This window comes from Miscanthus floridulus, chromosome 15 (assembly GCF_019320115.1).
Source record: "Miscanthus floridulus cultivar M001 chromosome 15, ASM1932011v1, whole genome shotgun sequence".
Taxonomy (NCBI): Eukaryota; Viridiplantae; Streptophyta; class Magnoliopsida; order Poales; family Poaceae; genus Miscanthus; species Miscanthus floridulus.
In genome coordinates, this window is record NC_089594.1 from 22,607,457 (window position 1) to 22,631,252 (window position 23,796).

Here is a 23,796-nt window from a genome sequence, read left to right on the forward strand (position 1 = left end):
GCTTGCTGGGCTGGCCGCCCGAGTTGGGCCGGCCTGCTGCTGCGCGCGCAAGCTGGGCCGAGCAGGCTGAGCCAGCTGCGGGCCTTCTCCTTTTCTTTTCCCTTTTTCTGTTTTATTTTTCTTCTCCTTTGTTCAAATTCAAATTGATTTGGAATTTGAATTCAAAAAATAGTGTACCGTATTCATTGGAGTTTTGTAGATATGAGGCCCACAACATTCTCTTTTATATATATGTTAGGAATTTTATTTAGCTATTTTGTATAACAAAAATAGGTGTGGTTTTGTTATACAAAAATAGAATTAGTTTTCTCTTTAAACATTTATTCTTTGGTTTGAGTAATAATTACTTTATGGTTTATTTCTTTAAGGGAGTTGTTAGGCATTACATAAAACAAATGAAAATCCAAATCACCATGTGAGTTAACAATGTATGCTATGTTTCATTTGTCAGCGTTTAAATAAACATGATTAACAAATGGCATGCCATGCTTATGTGTTGAGTTAGGTTGGGGTTAGACCTAATGCATCTCTTAGGTTGGGTTTCTATTCATGACATTCATCAACACATGGGAGTTTTAAGAAAAATTTTGTAGTTGGTATTTTTGGTGTATGGATTTTTGGGTTGTTACACCATGTGTCCCCTTTCTCGGCATGAGTAGCACTTTCTCTTTGATTGAGCCTTCTCTTCCTTGCTCATATGGTGCTTCTCATTACCTTGCCTCTCATGGATTGCTTGATCCTTTTTCTCAAGCTTGGTAGGACACTTAGAGGCAAAGTGTCTCATACTTCCACACTTGAAGCACTTGATGTGAGCATAATCTTTCTTCTCATCTTCATTCTTGCTCATCATCTTGGCATCTTGAGTTTGCATTGGATGCCTTGCCTTTCCACCCCTTCTAGTTTTCTTCTTCTTTATCATCAAATCACCACCATCTGCATTGTTGATCTTGATTTGAACTTAGGGTGTCTTGTCTTGCTCAACTTATGGCTTTAGTTGAGGCTTCACTTGTTGCTTCACCAATTACTTGGTTGGGCACATTGAGGTAAGATGACCCCAAGTGCTAACCTAGTTTATCAAAGTGATTATGAGATAGGTAGCACTACTCCAAGTAATGAAGCAATGGTGAAGATCATGACGATGGTGATGGCATGGTGATGATCAAATGCTTAAACTTGGAAAAGAAGAAAGAGAAAAACAAAAGGCTCAAGGCAAAGGTAAAATTGTAGGAGCCATTTTGTTTCGGTGATCAAGACACTTAGCGAGTGTGATCACATTTAGGATAGATAGCCGTACTATTAAGAGGAGTGAAACTCATATCGAAATGCGGTTATCAAAGTGCCACTAGATGCTTTAATTCATTGCATATGCATTTAGGATCTAGTGGGGTACTAACACCCTTGACAAAGTTTGTGAAAATATGCTAACATATGTGCACAAGGTGATACACTTGGTGGTTGGCACATTTGAGCAAGGGTGAAGGAGATAGAGTCAAAAAGGAGTGAGTCGCGCTGTTTACAGAGTGACCGGACGCGTCCGGTATGGTGACCGGACACGTTCGGTATTCGATGACGTACTCAGCGACCAGACGCGTCCAGTCGCCACACCGGACACATCCGGTATGAATTAGCAAAAGCAGTGTTTGGCAGTGCAGTCGATCCGACGCTGGCAGCGTCCGGTCTGGTGTGACCGAACGCGTCCGGTCGTCCATGGGTGCTTACTGTACTCGATCGGACGCTGAGGCTCAGCGTCCGGTTAGTTTCTACCAGACACGTCCGGTCGGCCCTGGTGGCTTACTGGACTCGACTGAACTCGGTGGTACAGCGTTCGGTCAATTAAGTCTCTGCGTTTGGTGTGAGCTTCCGGTCGTTGGCAGATCAAGTAGCAACAGCTATGATGGTTTGAACTGGACACGTGGCAGTCTGGGGGCTATCGGACACGTCCGGTATGCCGACCGGACATGTCTAGTATTCACGACCGAAGCATCCGGTGCTGCGTCTGGTCAGTTGGACTGCAGCATTCGGTCAGCCCGTGTTATGCCCAGTGAAGGGGTATAACGGCTCTATTTGATGGGGCTTCTATTTAAAGCCCCATGGCCGGCTCAAGCTCACTCTCTTGCACATTTTCATTGACATAGCAACCTTGTGAGCTTAGCCAAAGCCCTCCCACTCATCTCCATCATTGATCCATCATCTTTGTGAGATTGGGAGAGAATCCAAGTGCATTGCTTGAGTGATTGCATCTAGAGGCACTTGGTATTCGTGTTGCGCTGCGGATATTGCTTGTTACTCTTGGTGGTTGCCACCACCTAGATGGCTCGGTGCAGCGGTGGAGGATCGGCATGAGTTGGTGATTGTTCGTGGCCATCTTCGGTGATTGTGAGGGGAGTTGTACCTTCCCCGGTGGAGTGTCGAAAGGTAACTCTAGTAAATTGCTCATGTCATTGAGTTACCTCACTTGTGGGTAGATTCTTGCGGTGTCCAATCATGTGGACGAGGTTTGTGAAACACCTCTTAACGGCCGAACCACCAAATATTGGTCGACACAACGGGGACTAGCGTGTTGGCAAGCACGTGAACCTCGGGAGAAAAATCGGTTGTCTCTTGTTATTTGCATTCTCCCGGTGATTGGCTTAATCTTAATCTTGTGATTGGTTCATTCCTCTATACGGCGGTATAACCATCCTACTCACTCGTTTATATTCTTGCAAACTAGTTGTAGCAAGCTCTTTAGTGTAATTAGATTTGAGAGCTTGCTTTGCTATTTAAGTTTGCTTAGTGGAGCTCTTTAGAGTAGAAAGATTGAGAGCTCTTAGTGAGTAGTATCATAGCAAGTTGTGTGTCTAGCTATCATTGCAACTAGAATTATTGGATAGGTGGCTTGTAACCCTCGTAGAGCTAGAGCAAGTTTGCATTTTGCTATTTGTCTTACTAATCAAATTGCTCTAGTTGATTTATAGAATTTTAAATATGCTATTCACCCCCCCTCTAGCCATATTAGGACCTTTCAACTCCCCCCCAACGATCGGACCTGACTATCTTAATCTTTAAATTATGTTGGTTTTCAACTTCTGCCTTAAATATCTTATAATTTATCCAATGCTTCTATTCTTTCTTTGATTGGATAAATATAGCCATAATGGGAGTAATCATCTGTGAATGTTATGAACGAATCATAACCATCCACACTCTTTATAGGAAACTGGCCACAGATGTCTGTGTGAATAATCTATAAAATTTCTACGCTTTGTTTGACATCTTTCTTAATTTTCTTTACATACTTTCCTTTTATGCATTCTCTGCATTGTTCTAAATCTGAGAGCTCTAATAGAGGAAGAATATTATTCTTAACTAGTCTTTCAATTCTCCCCCTCGAAATATGGCCTAAACGACAGTACCATAATTTCGACGACGCATCGTGAGCTCTCTTATGCCACCATTTCCAAATTAACTCTCTGTCACCAGCTACTTTATCAGCTGGGTAGCATATGTCTTTGAAGAGCCAGTGAACTGACTCTTTATTCTATTGAGGTACTCAGTGATCGTGTCACACTCTAGGATTGAGCCCACAATTGCAGGCTTAATCGTGTTCTTTATCACAGCCAAACATTTTTTGTTGGCAGTGACCCGCTTCCTATGCTTAAGGTCATAGGACATCTTTTGGGATTCAAAATCCCTCCCTTTAGTTGCACAAGCGGCATCAGTCTTGTTTGTCTCCCTCGCTGGTGCCATAGGCTCAGTGGAACACGGTGAGGTGACTACCCAGTTCACCTCAGCCAAGATGAAGGACAGGTCAAACTTTTTCTTAACATAAAAAATAACAACAATTGCATACCTTGATTTCAACGTTGGTCAAAATTAAAACATACAATTGTTCTTATACATTAATTCTACATCACCGTTGGGTAGAAATAGAATTAATGCATAAATCATTAAAATTTACAACTGTTCTTATACACTAATTCTACATCACCGTTGGACAGAAATAGAATTAATGCATAAAATCATTAAAATTACGATATTGTCATTAACAACGTTGGTCAGAAAATAACAACATCATAATCATGTCAAAATCTCTTTTTCTCCAATTAAATATCACGTTGGTTCAAAATAACTGGAGAATCAACTATTTCTTTAGCAGCGGAAACATGAAAAAATTAATTATCTATTTTTCAGAAGCATTAAACTTTTCTCAAATATTCTCTAAAAAATTATCCCGTTGTTTCAAATTTTAACAGAGATATTTAAATAGACAAATATCATCAAAATCTGCTTCTGAAAATTAAATACTCAGAACTTTATTTACTGTTCATTGTGGCCCGGCCTGCAGCTACAGTACCGGCCCATCAACAACAGTGCACGGCCTGGCCTGCCACAGCAGCCCACTAGGTTTATGTGAGATACACATGTGATTAGTCCACAGATACATATGTGTGAGCAACATATTCTATGAAGGTGAAAATGGCTTGGAGATGTTGCAAAGCTCACACATGTGATGATGAAGGAGCTCATTGCACATGAGACTTGACATTGAGTCATGTGATCAAGGTGGACAAGATCAAGACAAGACTTGGCTTGATGGACCGGTTGCAAGCGTGAAGGGCAAGTCGGAGGCTTTGGAGCGAGGGACCAAGTGGCGATGAAGCTTGAGCAAGACTTGGTGCCGATGGATGAAGGCAACGGTGAAAAGCAAGTGATGTCAAGATCGATGAACCAATATGATCACGTGATGATATAAAGTGGATCATATCATTGTTGATCATGTTGGTGCACGTGTTGCATCAACATTGGAGGAGATAGAATGGAATGCGCAAGGCAAAGGTATAACCTAGGGCATTGTTCACCGGTCATAGGTGTGTAGAGAAGTTTGTAACCGGGTTTAGGATAGATGGCCGTACTATCAAGAGGGGCAAACTTGTTTGCATATCGGTCATCTAGTGCCACTCGAGTGATCTAACTTTGCATCATCGCTAGGATTGAGTGGCGTGGCAAGTTGAGTGGCTAATCCTTTGAAAAATGATTGTGAAAATGCTAACACACACACACATAGCGGTGTACACTTGGTGGTGTTGGCATATTTCCAAAGGAGAAGAAGTTGGAGTTGATGTGGATGAACTCGGCGATGGAACAGAGGTGAGAAGGGTTCGGAACTCCACCGGTGGAGTGTCCGCCTGTAGAGTGCGGATAGTCCGACGGTGCCACCGGCGCGCTGTTCCAAAAAGATAGGATCTCATAGAGTGGACTAGACACTGGTCACGAAGTGACCAGACGCTGGTGGTGTTGGCACATTTCCAAAGGAGATGAAGTTGGAGTTGATGTGGATCAACTCAGCGATGGAACAGAGATGAGAAGGGTTCGAAACTCCACCGGTGGAGTGTCCACCCATAGAGTGCAGACAGTACGACGGTGCCATCGGCGCCCTGTTCCGAAAAGATAGGATCTCATAGAGTGGACCGGACACTGGTCACGAAGTGACCGGACGCTGGGTTCTAGCGTCCGGTCAGTAGTGGCAGTCAGCGGGCAGGCGTCGGTCTTTGACCGGACGCTAGCGCTAGAAGTGACTGGACGCTAACAGGGTGCGTTCGGTCAAGGTGACATGTGATGATGTAGGCAGAGCAGTGTTGCTGGAGGTGACCGGACGCTGGTGCTGCGTCCGATCACGACCGACCGGACGTGTCCGGTCATGTCTGGTACCTTACTGGAAACGACAGGACGCTGGGGTTATGCGTCCGGTCAGTTCAAGCTGGAGCGTCCGGTTGTCAGATGACCGTTGAGATCGGATGAACAACATTTAAAGAAGAGGACACGTGGCGTGCATCTCATGACCGAACGCTGAGGTCCAGCGTTCGGTCGATCGGACCGGAGCGTCCGGTCGTCCCGAGTTTTGCCCAGTGAAGGGGTAACGGCTCTATTTGTCCGTGGGGTTATAATTAGAAGCCATGGTCGTCCTTGGGCCAAGAGCTGAGCACACTAGAGCCTTGGTGGCTTGTGTAGTAGTGCTTGGGAGCCCTCCATCACACATACACTTGATAGTGATCATTCGATTGTGTGAGAGAGCGATTCTAGTGCAATTGCATTGTGAGGTTGCATCGAGTGGCACTAGGTGATCGAGTTGCAAGCCGGTGGTGCTTGTTACTCTTAGAGGTTGCCACCTCCTAGATGGCTTGGTGGTGGTCTCCGTTGAAGCCCGCAAGAAGCTTGTGCGGTGCTCTAGAGAAGAGCTTTGTGAGGGGCATTATGCTCGCCCCGCGGGAGCCACGAAGAGCAACTCTAGTTGAGCGTGTCATTGAGCTACCCTCACTTTCGGGGTAGGTTCTTGCGGTGCCCGACGTGCGGGCTTGGCGGGTGATGTCAATTAGCCGCCGAACCACCAAGTGAGCGGTCGACACAACAGGGACGTAGCGTGTTGGCAAACACGTGAACCTCGGGAGAAAATTCATTGTGTCAACCTTGTTCTTCCTGTTGGTTTGCATCCTCGTTACATAAGCTTGTAATTACTTTCATATACATTGTGCTTGTGTAGTTGCTCTTGTAACTAGTTAGCTTGTGTAGCTTACTAGTTACCTTCTTGCTTGTGTAGCATAGAAGTAGCTCCCTTGCGTGGCTAATTAGGTTTGTGTAACCTTGTTAGTCACTTTGCTTAGTTTGTGTAGCTAAGTATTTGCGCTCTCTAATTTGGCATTGGTTGCCTTGTTATTGAGCATTGTTAGTGAGCATTATGTGGCTTTGTGCTCTTGCTTACTAGCATGTGTAGGAGCTCCCTTGTTGCTTAAAGTACTAGTGGCATAGGTTTGTGTGACCTTGCTTCTAGAATTGATTAGGTGAGCTCTAGCTAGCCTGGCACCTTTGTGGCTTAATTAGTATCTTTGGAAGGTGCTAGAGAACATAGATAGAGAGGTGTAGTCTTGGCTAGACCGATAGTTTTAATTCCACACTTGTTTCGGTTAGCCGACGCGATTAATTTTAGAAAGGACTATTCACCCCCCCCTCTAGTCCGCCATCTCAACCTTACAGCGCTGCCCGCACCCAGGCCGCAACCTGGGCCTGATTCTGGCCCGGTTGATCTACGCCATTGATGCAGATCGAACGGCCACACGCGTGTCTCGGCGGATCAAAATGTTGACCTCAGCGCCTCCACTGAAACCCTAGCGTCATTCGCCCCTCCCTCTTCTCTCTCTACGCCCGCGCTCCTTCTCACTCAACGCAGCAGCAGCGAGCAATGATTGGAGCCAAGAGAGAGAGATGGCGCCGTCGTTCGCGGCAGCGAGACCACGCTCCCCCGTGCGGCCGGCCCCCTTTAACCCTAGTCCATTTCTTCTCTGCCTTTCTCTCTCAGCCGCGCGGCGCACCGAGCTAGCGAAGCGGTGGATCGGGCAGCCATGGCGCCGTCGCCGACCCCCTCGCCGGCGTGCGCGCTCCCCAGCAGGTGAGCGCGCCGCCGTCGAGCGGCCTGGCCGTGGAGCCCCCTTGGCCGAGCCCGGGCGAAACAGCTCCCCCGGCTTGGCCTTCTTCTCCCGCGCCGGCGAAGGGTCAGCCCGACGCACGGCGAGGTAGGTCCCTTCCCCTTTTTCCCCTTCTTCTTCGATTTGGTTCTTGTTTGTTCTTCTTAGATTCAACCGATTTGGGGATTAGGGCTAGGGTTTCTTTTCCCGATTCGATTCGTTCGAATTGGTTCATCTCTTTCATTTGATTTCTTTTCTTTTCTATTTGTACCGAATCGCTCTCTTCCCCTTCCTCGTCGTGAGTTAGGGTTAGGGTTCGGTTGAACCCGATTCAGTTTTTCTCTCAGTTTTGATTCGAGATCGGCGAGATAAGCCCCTTCTCCTCTTCCCCTTCTTCTCTTTTGGATCTTCTTTCTTTTCCTTTGGAGTTGAACCGATTTAGGGTTGGGGTTAGGGTTAGGGTTTGACTCACTGGAGTCACTATTCTTCTTCCCCAGTGAGTGCTTTGTTGGTTAGGGTTCGGCTTTGCGTGCCGAGACCTCTTTCTCTCCTCTTCTTAGATCCGAACTGGGTCAGTTCTTTTCTTGTCGTGCGCCGCCGAAGACGGCAGTGCGGCACCTTTCCCCGCGCGGTGACGGTGGTGACCGGGAGTTAAGTGATGTCCGCCACCCCCCGATCTCTTTTTAATTTTCTTTTACCCGGTTAGGGTTTCAATCCGAAATGGATCGAACCCTTGTGGTTTCTTTGATTTCTTTTCACTGCTTTACCCCATACTAGATCTACACACTGGCAACCTTGGCTTTGATACCATTGTTAGAAACAACAGTGCCTCTAAACCGTAGATCGGGGTAAGCATCTTACTTAGGGTTCCTCTAGTTCGCCCTGACGCAGTTGCGCCGTAGCCTCGTGGACGTCGGTGTCGAGGGAGCTCGGCGCGGTGGAGTCCAGCGTGGTGGAGACGAGGTCCAGTGGCGATGCAAAGGTACGGCGGAGCCGGTGGGGCTTCCCGTCACTGGCAGCACCCTCTTTAGATCGGGTTAAGTTTTCTGTTCGTGGTTACATCGGCTCCGGTCAACCTCGTAGTTAGAGCCGTGATCCCCACCTATCTTTGTATAGTGCTGTGCGACAGGGGTCCACCAACAATATTAGGGTTGGACGTCTTCGATCAAGACGCAGATCCAAAAGCCCAGGCCTATTGGTAGAGATCAAGTAACAAGGAATACAGGGCAGTGACTGCAGAAATTTTGGCACAAATGTGTGCCCCGTCGCGAGCAGATCATCAGGATAGGATCAATCGCCTCAGCTCAGTAGCCAATGCACTGTCCACTGTACGTGCGTGCATATCGATTTTGTTTTCACAGAATATTAAGGTACGTGAAATTCATGCATGTTCACCTTTACTGTTGCAGAACTTACAGGGGAAAGGGATGAGTTTGTTTGGGCATTACATTTATTTGGTACATTTTCTGTTAAATCTATGTATGCTGCGCTAATTAATAATAAGGTCAGAGTGTCACAGGATTTATGGCAGATCAAAATTCCTTCAAGAATAAAAATATTCTTGTAGTATTTAAAAAGATGTGTGATTTTAACCAAGAACAATCTTACACGACGAAGCTGGAATGGTGATACGAAATGTTGCTTCTGTCACCATCCAGAAACTATTCAACACCTTTTTTCCAATGTTATTATGCTAAGTTCTTGTGGCGTGTTGTACACTTGTTGTTTGGGTTATCACCCCCTTAGTATACATGATTTATTTGTTAATTGGTCTAAGGCGGGTGGTAACATACATAATTCTTTGTTATTAACTGCAGCGTCAGCGTTATGTTGGACAATCTAGTTAACAAGAAACGAAGTAGTTTTTGATAAATGCAGACCGAAAACTTTTTTGCAGGTGCTATTCAGGGGAACCCATTGGCTACGGCAATGGACAAGGCTGCAGCGGCGTAATGATCTACGGGATTAGCTGATTCTTATTGGGCAGCATCTGGAGACATCAGCATTGCACTTCTTTAATTCCAATGGATGGTTATCGACTAGGTTTATTGATCTTCATTAGTCAGAACTTTACTTCCCGCTTTGTTGTCCTAGTGTCTATTTGTAAGCTTGTGATCCCTGTGGGTTGTGTGCTGATCGCTGTACCGAACTTTGTAATAAGTGGCCTAATTCTACCCTAAGATAGATGAAGCCGGATATAAACTATCATTTATCTTAAAAAAAAGTTCTTAAAGCGATAGTGACTGAAACTACAAACATTGCCGAGCTTGACAAGAGGAACAGCAATTTCTCGCGTCGTTCTTATGCCTCGCAGTGCAGATACGTGAAAAGCTTGCGACAGCAGAGGCTTTTGCGGATGCGGGCACAGGGCTTCCAATGGCGAACAACATTATTTTTGCAGAGACGCTGAAGAGGATCATAGAGATGACGAACCACAGTAAGAGCGAGGATGAAGCCTGCCTCTGCCTGGCGATCATGAAGTCTGCGACTAAGCTGGTCATGTGGATGACGGAGCTCGACACCATCAGCCCCGGCTATTACTTCCGGCAGGAGAACATTGTCAAGGAACTGGAGTACGCCGTGAGGGACATGCATGGTTCACCTCGAAAGGTACGTGGTTATGACCGGCGGTGCTGACGAGAATGCAGGCTATGTGACGCTTCAGACGCTTGTGGAAACAGCCAAGCCCATGTTTAGATGCCCACTGAATCGGCGCCGCCGAATTTCGTCCAGTTACTGTAGCTACTGTAGCGTTTTATTTTTATTTGGTAATAATTGTCCAATCGTTGACTAATTAGGCTCAAAACGTTCGTCTCACAAAGTACAACCAAACTGTGCAATTAGTTTTTGATTTCGTCAACATTTAGTACTCCATACATGTACCGTAAGTTTGATGTGACGGAGAATCTTCTTTTTGCATAGTGCCGAATTCTGGAATTTGAAGGAACCAGCAGCAGCAGCAGAATTGGGTGCCAGTTCAACTCCTGTCATGCAGTCATGTCGTTGTTCAGCTCCCTTGTGTGGTTTTCTTGAGATCAATGTATTGGATAACTTATTATATCAACAAACATTGTGGTTTTGTTTTCTTATGAAACTTGGCAGAGTCCAGAGTATGTAATAATTGTGGTTAGTTTGGTTTATGCTGTTATTAGAGAGGACTCAAGCGAGGGGCAGAGCTACTTCTATATTATGTAAACACAATAAACCTTAGTGAAAGAAATCTGTTCCTTATGCGACAGACTACAGTGAACGGTCACCGTAAAGGCGGCTGCATTGTAGATGAGGTTTCATTCCATCCATTGCCACGTGAGCAGCGGTGCTTCAGCATCTTCAGAATTCAGATGCAGCATGGGCTTACATTCAATAAAATACAACAGCTCAACTTACAGCGTGTTCAGTTGGGTGAATTTGGGAATTTGGGCTACTGTAGCACTTTCGTTTTTATTTGGTAATTAGTGTTCAATCATGGACTAATTAAGCTCAAAACGTTCGTCTCGTAATTTTCAAACTGTGTAATTAGTTTTTTTCGTCTACATTTAATGCTCCATGCACGTATCGTAAGATTCGATGTGACGGGTACTGTAGCACTTTTTGAAAATTTGGGGTTGGAACTAAACACGCGCTTAACTGCCATCTAACAAATAAATAAGATTCTATTTATGTATTATCAATTGAAGCTTCCATGTCAGCTTTCTCCAACAAGGCATAGAGTTACTTCTGAAGTGAAGGATTTGCCTCCTGATGCTGGCATACTGTTGTTGTGCACAATTCCAAGAAGGCAAGAACGCAGCAGGGTATTTGCGCTAGTCGGATGGTGCCATGTGAGCGACTTCTTGAAGCAGGCGGCGAAGACATGACGACGCAGAGGCAGAGGGACGTTCCAACGGCAGGTATTGCTTTGCATTGCATTGTCTGATGGACATGCAAAAACAACGGCCATGTTCGCTTGTCTTATAATTCGTATTTTTTAGTTTGTTTTTTAGTCAGAACAGTGTTTTTCTTTCATAACAAATTAGTCGGAACAATGTTTCTGCTTGTTTTTTTAGTGAAGCGAACGGAGCCTAGACGGCGGACGCCTGTAATTGACATTGACATCAGCTTGATTTTTTTGCTTCCTCGCCAGCTAAGTAGCCGTCCTCAAAGTTTAATTTGGCCACTCTCTTGCTTACTCCTGGAGAATACTAGACGGCAGTTTATTCTTCGGTAGTATACTGAACCTTCATTTACTGTACGTAACAAAACTTTCTTGTATTGTATGATGATTCCAGAACAGCTTCCAGCAGATGCTACAGTAGTTAGTGCTATATGGGTTGGATATGTAAAGCATACTCTCTCCGTCTTAAAGCAACTGCATATCTTATTTTTCACGAAGCCAACTATTTTTATGTTTGATCAAATATATACAAAAATATACTAATATATGTACGATGCGTAATTAATTAATTCTATATTATAATAATTACATTATTTTTTATAAATTTAGTTAGACTTTGAAAAATATGATATATAGTTATTTTGTGACGGAGAAAGTGGAAGATTGTCCATTGCTCAACATCTGCTACTATATGCCCTTGTGCTTCTCCCACACACAAAAGAAGTCGTCTGCGCCTGCTAGCTCCTAGCTGGCTGGCCAAATAAACAAATTGTTAACCGTCAGTAATATATGTCATCGTGCCATCGCACAATCCAAGTATCGAACCTTCAGCATTGACGACGCTAGCGAGCAACTTTTCATTTTTGTGAAAGCAGTTTACAACACAAACTCGGTCAGAAAAGAAAACTACCACTAGCTAGTCTTTCTAGTGACTTGCCCATCATTCCTCGTTTTACATATTAAGGACCCTTTGGCACGCGGCTTCTTGCGGCTTTTGCTGTGAAGTTATGCTAAATGGCCATTTAAAAACGGCTTATTACAAGGAGTTCGGAGGTGTCGGAGTCTTTTTTTTTTTTTTTTTTTTTTTGCTGAGGAGCCGAAGTCGTGAAAACATGGCTTCTCTGATTATTATACAAATGCCATTGGAACTATTTTTGTTAAACGGTTTCATCTCCACTAGAGAAGCTGATTTACAAGAGAAGTCGGAACCCTTTAGGAGAAACCGAATCCTTGTCAAACTGCTAGCATCTTATTATGAGCGTCTTTTTGCACTGAACTTGCATTATATATTTAAAGATCCAAATAGAACTTCTAATATAAATCTCCATTGTTGTAATTCCAGCATTTTCAACACAACAGTATGTTACGAGTCAGTTTGGTTTCTGGCAACAGTAAGAGTAAAACTAGCCTATCGGCCTGTTCGCTGGTTGGATTCTGAGCTGGTTTGGGCTGGCTGGTGCTGGTTTGTTGTGAGAGGGAAACACTGTTGGCTGACTGGTTTGGGCTGGCTGAAACCAACAAGCGAACAGGCTGTATGTCTTGGCAAGCTGGATACTGGCTCTCATGTTATTGTCAGGCCAATTGTTGACATTGATTTGGCAACATTGATTTGGTCGCGCAACGCCAAGTGTTGACATTGGTTTGGTGCTAGTGGTGGTGGAGCAGGTGCTTCGGTATAACACTAATCAAGTCAGAAGGAGCATTGTCATTGTATGCACTATGCAGAGGTGGAAGAACCATCGCTCGCTCTTTGCCGATGCGCTCTGCCGGGAAGGCCCGTCCTCTCACGAGAGCCCGCATGTGCACCCAAAGATATCCCACTCGCATGTCCCCGGCCGGGGTGGACCTAGATTATATGGAGTGAGGTCACATGTCCCCACTCAAATTTTGTTAGTAGTGGTACATGCTAATTTTTCACCATGAGTGCCGCCACACGAATGAATCACAAGACTCTCACACACTATTAAATATAAAGCTAACTTGATCCCGATTATCGATCCCGTGAGAGGGTGTTTGGTTGCCGCTCCTAAATGTCCCATCGGATATTTGAACACATGCATGGAGTACTAAATATAGACTAATTACGAAACTAATTACATAGTTTGCGACTAATTTACGAGACGAATCTTTTGAGCCTAAGTAGTCCATGTTTTGACAATATTTTGCTACAGTAAACATGTGCTGATGATGGCTTAATTATGCTTAAAAAATTCGGCTCATGGAGTACTGACGGATTATGTAATTTGTTTTTTTATTAGTATCCGAACACCCTATACAACATCCTCCCGACATACCTCCTAAATTTTAGTAGCCGGATCCAAACACCCCCTGAATGTGGAGTGAGCCCACCACTGACAGAGCTACGTTAAGGTGAAACTGGGTTGTTGCCCCCCTTGCCTTGGAATAACTCTGCATGCATGCATGCAAACAAATGCTGCCCTCGTTCGGCTGGTAGGCTGAACAATAAATTTTAGATTGTTTCGGATGATTCAATAGTATTCTGTGAGAGATAATAAGCTAAAACAAGCGGGAAGTAGTACAGCCGAACGCCCTATGTACATGCTGTATGTAACTAGTTGGAGCTCATATTGTCATGAAGACATGGAACTTTCTTTCAAGTGCCGCCGTCTGCTCAAAGCCTCCTTGCTCACTGAATTGCAGTAACCAACATGTGTACTCGCTCATCGGTTTACAAGCTCATAAATCCCAAGTATACAAATGCATACTGGAATTAACCCCCCTTAATTTCATCCCACGAGCAGCAGCAGCAGATGCTATGGTGTAGTTGGTACTATATGGGTTGGATATGTGATGCACAGACAACAATTTTTATGTTTAATCAAATATATACAAAAATACTAATATATATGTACGATGCGTAATTAGTAGTTAAGTGAAGTTTTCTTATATAGATATATACGAAGAAGTGGGTGCATATGCCCCCCATCCTCCATTGCAAAAATATAAATTAGTGATGAAGTCCAAAATTTCATCATTCATGCATTCTCTATGGCCCAAGTCCATACACCCGTGAGACAGTCACACCTTTCTCTCTACTAATTTGCTCTAACTTCACCACTAATTATAACCAAGTTCTTCATTACTTTAATAGCACTCGCTGCCATATCTTTTCGCACTTGACTACCCACCAACCGCCCTATTAGGAGCTAAAGTACTATGGTAGGATACGGCAGAATGTTGTTTCAGCTTAATTGACACGCATGTGTATTGCCTTGGCAAGGATTAAATGCATGAAGACTTAAATTGCATTAGCTGGCACCTAATTAGTCAAATAATTGGGCATACCTAAAGTTTAATGATTCATCAGCTCTTGTTGGCTGTACGTTAGGTCTTAAATTCCTCCAGATATATACACCCTTGTTTGTTTGGGGGCTTGTTTGGCTTATAAACAGTACTTTTTCAGCCAACGAATATTATTTTTCTCTTACACCAAATGAGCCAAACAGTATTTTCAGCCATGACTTATCAGCCAAACAAATCCAAGCGAAAAGGGCGATATGCTAGTAGTTCTGAAACCTGAATTAAACCAAAATCTCCTGTTGTGACCTTGTGAGCCCAATACTGACTACTGACAAGAAAGAGCACATGCCCATCATGTGATCAGCAGAGGAATCCTATACTATACTGGAGTCTGGAGTATATATATTCCAATTCATTTCTCCTGTAATGCTCTAGCAGATCTTGTCTCTGACACCTGAAGAAAGATGATGAATGGCATGGCATGGCATGTGACGTCTTTCTCCTTGCACAAACCACAAACAAATGGACAATGGTCTAGGGCGCGTTTAGATGGACGAAATTTTTTTGGGTTTTTTTTTGCTACTGTAGCACTTTCGTTTGTATTTGGATAATTAGTGTCTAATTATGGACTAATTATAGTTCGAAAGTTTCGTCTCGCGATTTCTCATCCAACTGTGCAATTAGTTTTTTTTCGTCTACATTTAGTACTCCATGCATGTGCCGCAAGATTCGATGTGACACTTTGGGATGAAATTTTTTGGAATCTAAACAGGGCCCTAGATGAAAAACAACAACAAAAAAAATGCATTTCCAGTATGAAGTAGTAGTAATTAAGTTGATGAGCCGCTGGGGCAAAAGGTTTCTGCCGGTATAGTACAGCGTTCCTCATGGTAGACAACTTTGAGGACATGTCAATTAACACACGTCAGTAAAAGTTTCCTGGTACAAATTGAAACATGACGGAGCCGGTATTTGATTACTCTTATCAGCCATTTTTTTTGCTGTACCATTAACCTTTTGTCCGTAGCTGCCAAATTCGACCTTTTTCTTTAGTTGAACCAAATTACGACTTTTTTTTATGGACCAAATTACGACTTTTGGTACGATGCAAATGAACCACAAAGACAAAATGGACCCTACAGTGAATACCTTCCGCTTCACAGTTTTGACACTGTTTGGAAGAGAGAACCCTCGTTTTGGTTCTTTTTTAGTCGTTAGTTTGAGTTTGAGCACAAATTTTCTTCATGATATTGGTAGAAATATTTACGCCTCCTAGTCCCGGTTAGCCTCTTGTTTACTTTTTATATATAATATATATAATAACAACAGTGTACTGCAAAACCTGTAAATAAAAATGTAGAAGCTGGAAACCTGTAGGGTCCAAAAGGAGACTGGTTGGGGCTGGTGCTGGTTTGGGCTGGCTGGTGTTGGTTTTTTGTGAGAGGAAAATACTGTTGGCTGGCTGGTTTGGGCTGGCTGAAACCAACAAGCGAACAGGCTGAAGAACACCTAACAGCAGTTAAAACACTCAAGTACTCTGAAAGCCATGATATGTTGAATAAAAAAAGCCATGATATGTTGAATAAAAAAAAGCCATGATATGTTGAATAAAAAAAAAGCCACAGTTAATCCATCACATAAACTTCCGGTGACGTAGGCAATTCGAGACAGTTACAAAAGGCTAGACTTCCTCCGAGCCTGAGATGATGGGTAGCTAAACAGTGAAGAAACGCACGCGTGAACGAGAAGCGAGGAGAGCATGCGCATGAGCTCGCATCCATGTGTCCGTAAAGGGGAAGGAGAGGAGTAGGAGCAGGAGACGAATGATGGTGCCATCAGCTCCAGCTCAAGCCCTCCCTTCAATCCAACTCCACCTCCACAAAAATCCTATCCATTCTCCACCAAACGCCCCACGAGAGTTCATCATCTCCTGCTAAAAATTGCGTCTTTTTCTGCCTAAAGTTTCCTTGCTGGAGTTAAAAAAAATTCCCCTTTTGTTGTCCATTTCTCGACGCGGCAATTGTTTTTTGTTGCGATTTGAGTTCGTGGATTTGGACCACGCGCACCACCACAACCAATCCTCCTCCCCTTCCAGTCCCATCCTGCCCCAACAATCCCAATCTCCGGAAGAAAGCAAGCATCAAGAAATCCTAAATAGGGGGCGCACCAAGAACTCCACTGAGAATCCCCAATCATTTCTTGGTGCATTTGGCCCCTCCTCCACCATCAGCGAAATTCCCAAGAAAACTCATCCTGAATCGGCCCCCCAAAATCGGTCGGTCCTACACCGCACTTCACAGCTCATAATTCCAGTGAGAATTCGAAAAGGAGGAAGCAATGACGGAGGTGGCGCTCCTCCGGGGCCCGACCAACCTCGCTTCCACCGCAAGCCGCGCCTCCGCTTCTTCCTCCTCTTCCTCAGCGCTGCGCTATTTAGCCAATGCCGACAGCGACGTGCTCCCAGGAAGCGGCAGCCCGGAGCGCACTGCGGGATCTGCAGGGAGCCGACGACTCCTTGAACTGCGCGGGCAAGAGGCGGCGGAGGAGGAAGAGGAGCGGTGGTCGTTCTTGGCGCTGCTCTTTGAGCTGCTGCGGAAGTCGCTGCTCGGGTGCAGGACGGTGGGCGGCGGCGAAGGCGAAGGCGAACACGGCGGCTGCGGGATGGAGATTGGGTTGCCCACGGACGTGCAGCACGTCGCGCACGTCACGTTCGATAGGTTCCATGGATTCCTGGGGCTGCCCGTTGAATTCGAGCCCGAAGTGCCCCGCCGTGCTCCCAGTGCGAGGTATGTCTCGTTGTGTCCTCATCAAATTGGTATTGAGTTCACGCTTCCAGAAATCTGACTTTATATGCAAATAACATGGAACTTTTTTAGCTCCAAATTGAATTTTAGAGGGTGTTTGCATTTTCCCCCCTTCTTTAAATTCCAAATATATGTGGTGCTTTGATATGAACAGTTGAAGACAATAAGTATTAGATTCTGTTCTGTTAGAAAGTTGTAAAATGTAAATGATGTTTGCTTGACACGGGTTCGTTAATAGTTCACCACTCTTTAGCATTTTGATGGCATGGTTGTTTCCGTACTATAGTTTTGATCCTTGAAAAGGTGGTCCCTTTTGTTTGTGTTACAGCCTCCATGCTGCTTTGATCTGAAAAATATTATTGAAAAAGGCAAAACTTTAAGTGGAGTTTGAATTCCATTTGAATAATGTTATAAAGTATGAACTTGGTTTTTGTGTTGGCAGCCTTAGCAGGATTTGAACTATGGTTGATGAAATGGGCATGTCTTCTGATAGTGGATGTGCTTTGGAATTATTTCTGCGTGTTTTTTTGCGTGTTTTATCAAATAATTGGTCAATCATTTTTCTGATGCACTCTTATAGCATCCATGATTTTGCTGTACTTGCTTACCTCATCTAAGAATTATTTCGACTGAACTAGGTACATCAAGTTGGTTGTTACATCATCTGTCATTAGTAAGATCGAAAAGTTGCCAGGGATTCCATGATGTATGTATGGCCTATTTTGTCTTGATTAGATTATTCACTATTCTTTTCACTAGACTTGCAAATTACTTTGGTTTTTAACTTTTTTGTTATCCTTCATCTATTGTTCGTATAGTAGACCTTGGCTTCAAATACTTGGTATATTATTTTTTTGTGCTTTGCTATACTATCTAACTTATTATAGGAACAGGGCACGAAGTATAAGAAAAGTACATAGGTGTCTTGTATCTTGTTTCTTATTGGGAGTTCCAAGATGTCGGTTTTCAGCATTAAGCTAAAAAGAATAAAGTTCTGCTTTATAGAAGGATGGGAGCCTAGTGCTCCAAAAGAAGATAAAGTGGCACAAACACCTAACACCTAATCTTCAAACTCAGGGATTGCTAGTATATGATCAATAAAAATCACTTGATAATTGGAAATATTATTGTCACCATAAACATTTACAATTTGATTATTTAAAAGATGCCTTGGCATCAAGGATGGTACTCGTGTTCATGTGGACATATCCTGAACCTTGCAAGTCACATCTATTTTGCTCGTTTTTCAGTGCTAATATGCATTTTCTGAAAACATAAATTGTTACTTCCATTGCAAGTTTACTTTTGCTAATCCTGTTCATTGGCTGATTAAAACCTGATATGCAGTGCAAGTGTCTTCGGAGTTTCAACAGAATCAATGCAGTGTTCCTATGATTCCAGAGGAAACAGTGTCCCAACAATCCTCTTGATGATGCAGAGACGCCTTTATGAACAGGGTGGTCTTCAGGTGCGTGTTTTAGGATCTCCTATGATTCTTTAGTCTGTTGCCCTCAGTGTTTGGAAGCTTTGTTCTGATCAAATAAGTGTTTCCTTATTTTGTATTTCAGGCAGAAGGTATCTTCCGCATAAATGCAGAGAATAGCCAGGAGGAGTTTGTGAGAGACCAATTAAATAGTGGAATTGTTCCGGATGGCATTGATGTCCACTGTATGGCAGGTCTAATCAAAGTAAGCTAATTTCTTTTTCATGTTACTTATACAATCATAATCATTCTATTGGCAGCACCTGTTTCTTAATCACCTGTCTAGTAAGTAGAGAGTTATTAAGGATCATGGTGGAATTTCAAGTCAACGCCTACCAGAGAATCCAAACTTCACTTTCTTGAACATCTCTTTTTCTTGTGCAATGATATTACCTTTTCTTCCCAATGCATACAAAGTTGTGATTGTGGATCTGTGATCGTGCCATTTAGCAATATTCCTCTGTAGTATGATCTTGCTTTTGGAGAAGGCAAGGAGTTTGGTCAACTTATTTGACATTAACTGTTTATTATGCTCACGAGCTAGTCACTTTACTCGGCAAGACAAAAGCATGTTCTCAACTTCTCATCCAATTCAACATTTCATCTCTTTTCAGGCCTGGTTTAGAGAAATGCCGAGGGGGGTTCTGGACTCTATCCCACCTGAACAGGTGATGCAATGCCAATCTGAAGAGGACTGTGCTCGGGTGGCGAAATGCCTTCCACCAGCTGAAGCAGCTTTGCTTGACTGGGCTGTTAATCTGATGGCTGATGTAGTCCAAGAAGAACAGATAAACAAGATGAATGATCGCAATATTGCTATGGTTTTTGCACCAAATATGACTCAGGTATTGCATTGTGTTAATATAATAGCAATTAATAAACTAGCAATATACCTCACCCCGAGCAATGAAATGGTTAGGCATGCTAACTGTAGCACACTTACAATGCAGATGGCAGATCCTTTGACTGCACTTATGTATGCAGTCCAAGTGATGAATTTTCTCAAGATGCTGGTACAAAAGACTCTCAAGGATAGAGAGGAGTCCACTCCAGAGGATGTTTTGCTGCCCCAGAAGGACCCATCTGATGAAAATGGGCATCAGAAACCCAGCGTGACACTTGATTCTCTCCTTGAGGAAGGATCTAGGCGCCCTTCTTTTGCCAAGGAAGAGCCCCTTCTGAACAGTCCTGCCCACAGCACTGATGATAAGTCTAATGAAACTAATACCACTTTAGGAGTCACTGCTGCTTTCACTGCCCAGACAAGTGAAGTAGTAACGAGTGCGGAGGACTCCACTAGTGGCTTACAACCTGCAACTGCTGGCCCAGTTGCTATTGCTGATGCTTCCAGCACGACAGCTACACATTCTCTTCAAGGCAAGGGGAGCCGAAGCCTGAATCGGCGGACTAGAAAGGGCAAAGGCCAGGGCCAGTCTGGTACATGCACCGCACCTGCAGCTGAGAAATCAAGAGGTGCGAGCATCGTGAGCCGGATAAACTCCAAGGTTGAGCGGATCGAAGCATGGAGATGAAATCAAAAGCCATTTCATTTCCATTGTTGTTGTGTACTAGATGACTGACCCAGTGTTTCCTGAAAATAGCACCCCGAACTGCTTGCTTCCATATTTTGCATTTTCTATGAGCTTATCATTTCTTGCTGTATCATGGTCATGGTATTTCGAGATTCGATCTTCACGTCTTTACTAACTTCTGTATCTTTCTTATGGTTACTTCTGTGAGTCAATGAAAGATGCTGGTGCTTTCCTTTGTACATTAATCTCTTTGATGCCTAATTTATCAAGTGCCTGAAAGTTCAAGTAGATCTGCTTTGTGCTGGCCTTACTGCACCTCCTGCACGTTTCCTCTTCATGAATATGGTCCACTCCTTGCGCTGGCCTTACTGCCTGTACCTCCTGCATGTTTCCCCTTCATGAATATGGATTGATCCACTCACATTGATCTTTCTTGTTTCATTTTTTTTTGGAAATATATTTTTGGCCCCATGTTCCAATGCTTTCATTTTTTTTATCTTTATACACACTTACACAGTATGATTTTCCTATGCTGAATTGCCTGTAACTCACCATGTTGCTTTATTCTGCCTTCTCTCCATCCTTTCTAACGTATGGGTCATGCAAGCCAGTACTGCTTTCTGAAACACCCATTACTCTGTGCTGGCTGGCTGGAGTGACAGATCATGAAAGTACGGAATGATCTATTTTGTCTTCTCTCAAGTCCTTTTGTCTTACAAGTTTACCGGATCTACGCTAAGATTTCCTAGATTTTCACAAAGACCACACATGTAAACATGCACGATGCGACAAATTGCCATTTCATTCAGATAATGAAGCAATGCTTCAGAGTTCAGAGAGGAAAGACCTTATTCCCACTTCATGATAACATCGGTGTTATTTAGTGACAAAGTACACTACTGGTCGGAGAAAATTTTCCAAGCTGCCATCTCTATGTTCTAAGTTTCTTGGCACCACTCGAGATCAGAATCGAATTTGTGCAGACAGATGTATGTATATGCTGAACTTACCAGAACTTCCATCTTGAGCTTAAATACTTTGGACACTGGGTCTTCGGACCCTTGTAGGTGCCTCGGTACCCTCCATCCACTGGCTTGCCGGCATCAGTGGAAAATTCATTCAAGTGGGGCTCTCACCCCTCCGGTGACGTCTTCAAAAAATACTTTGCTCAGGCCAGACAAATGTCAGTGTAAGATAACCCACCATGAGGAGATGCCTCTTTGAGTTGCAATTGTTGGTGAGTAACGGTGTCAACACTGACAGTGAAGACATTCAGTGGAGAAGGCGTAAGTGAGCAGGGCGGGAAGGCTTCAGTTTGAATGTTGAACACGAGAGCAGAGCCACGGTTGCGGTGACCGCGCCCACGACGTGCAACTCTCTATAGTGTGTGTTTTTAGAGTCATGTATCTTTGTTTAGCGGTTGTATTAGCTAAAGTGTGTGTGCTAGACTACTGGTATAAGTAGCTAGGAGTTCCTTGAGTTGTTTTATCGCAGGAACCATTGGTCAGGCGCATTGTATCATGAGCCATTGTGAGTGAAAAAGGGCACGGTCTCCCGGGCGACCTCCGGGCAATTGCTTCTGTGTTCATCGTTTGTTCTTGCGTTCATTGTTCTTGTTGATCGATCTAGCCACCATACAGCGAGTATTTGAGATCCTTCGCTAAAATCTGGTATCGGAGCCTCTTTACTCGCGGAGACATCCACAGATCGTGTCCATGTCGATCGTCATCGGGGGAGAGGGAGCACGAGGCGACGAGGAGACACGGCAGGTGTATCCTCCGCTGACGAGCACGAACTACACCAGTTGGTGTATTCGGGTGCAGGCGATCATGGAAGATTAGGGGGTGTGGGAGGTGGTGGAGCCGGAGGCGGGGACGTCGACCTTGTCTGCGGCGGATGCGGCGAAAGCAACCGCCAAGGACAAGAAGGTGCGGGCGCATCTCCTATAGTGCTTGCCCGACGACTTGCTGATGCAAGTTGTGAAGAAGAAAACTAGGAAGGAGGTGTGGGATTCCCTGAAGGCGCGCTTCGTTGGAGCAGATCGGGTGAAGGACGCACGGTTGCAGACGCTCAAGAGCGAGTTTGATGCCATCCGGATGAAGGATGACGAGTCACTTGACCAAATTGTTGGAAAACTGACGGCGATGTCGGTCAAGTACAACAGTTTGGGGGGGAGCCTGGATGATGTTGCGTTGGTGAAGAAATTGTTTGATATCGTGCCCGATCGATACCTCAATGTCGTGGCCGGTATCGAATAGTTTTATGACCTGAAGATGCTGGCGTTTGATGAGGCGGTGGGGCATCTAAAGGCGTTCGAGGAGTGCACACGGCAGGGAGCTGGCGGCGCGAGATCAGAAGGTGGGCAGATGTTGCTCACACTGGCGGAGTGGGAAGCCAGACAGAAGAACTCGGGCGGCGATTCATCCGAGAAGGGGAGGAAGCAATACAGAGGGCGTGCCCGTGGTGGTGGTAGCGGTGGCCACGCCGGTGGTGGCGACGCCGGCAATTAGGGCACGGGGAAGCGTGACAAGAGTCACATAAAGTGCTTCAAGTGCCACAAGTACGGGCACTACGCCTATAGATGCTCGGGTGAGAAGAAGGGAGAGGAGGGGCACTGCGTGAAGGCGAAGGAGAAGGAGCCGATGGTGCTGCTCACGGAAATAGCAGCGCTGGGACTGCTCGAGCACCCGCCAAGAAGCCAAGTTCAGAGGGTGTTTCTGAATGAGGTGAAGATTATGCCTGAACTCCATTTGTCTGATGGTGGTGGTCCATCAGGCAACATTTGGTACCTGGAGAATGGAGCCAGCAACCACATGACGGGTGATCTACAAAAGTTCAGAGATCTGGATCGTGCTGTTTTTGGCAAGGTGAGGTTTGGTGATGACTCTACTGTTGAAATTCAAGGTAGAGGTACAATTGTGTTACAAGGAAAATATGGTGATCAATGGGTGCTTTCTGATGTTTATTACATTCCCAAACTTAGAAGCAATCTTGTTAGTCTTGGTCAACTGACAGAAATTGGGCATAGAATTCTTCTAGATGATGATGTGCTAGAAGTTTTGGAAAAACAACCACTAAGATTGATCATGAGGGTTCCTAGAACACTGAACAAATTGTACAAGATAGAGTTAAAACCAGTAGAGCCTAAATGTTTGATGGCAAGCATTGGGAACCAAGCTTGGTTGTGGCATGGCAGGCTTGGGCATGTCAACTTTAGATCTCTGAAATAGTTGGTGGGTAAGGAGATGGCTACTAGGGTGCCTAACATTAATCACCCAGAGCAGGTGTGTAGTGACTGTCTAGCATCTAAGAAGACAAGATCACCATTTCCTAAGGCAACAAAGTGGCACTCTGAAGAAAAATTCAATCTGGTGTATGTTGATTTGTGTGGACCAATAAAACC

General features: G+C 44.4%; 1 protein-coding gene across 1 annotated transcript; it reads left to right on the forward strand.

Annotated features, from left to right (window-relative positions):
• Positions 1-16,769: 16,769 nt before the first annotated feature.
• LOC136508175 (rho GTPase-activating protein 4-like) lies at positions 16,770-20,632 on the forward strand. The gene is made up of 5 exons (XM_066502802.1): positions 16,770-17,360; positions 18,726-18,846; positions 18,947-19,066; positions 19,476-19,706; positions 19,812-20,632. Exons 1-5 carry the CDS (start codon positions 16,912-16,914, stop codon positions 20,391-20,393), a joined length of 1,503 nt encoding a protein of 500 aa, XP_066358899.1. The 5' UTR covers positions 16,770-16,911; the 3' UTR covers positions 20,394-20,632.
• Positions 20,633-23,796: the final 3,164 nt, after the last annotated feature.

Coding starts and splice junctions, on each gene's coding strand:
- LOC136508175 (XM_066502802.1), top strand. CDS start 16,912: ATGACGGAGGTGGCGCTCCTCCGGGGCCCGACCAACCTCGCTTCCACC. Junction 19,067..19,475: donor GTATGGCAGGTCTAATCAAA/GTAAGCTAATTT, acceptor ATCTCTTTTCAG/GCCTGGTTTAGAGAAATGCC. Junction 19,707..19,811: donor TTGCACCAAATATGACTCAG/GTATTGCATTGT, acceptor CTTACAATGCAG/ATGGCAGATCCTTTGACTGC.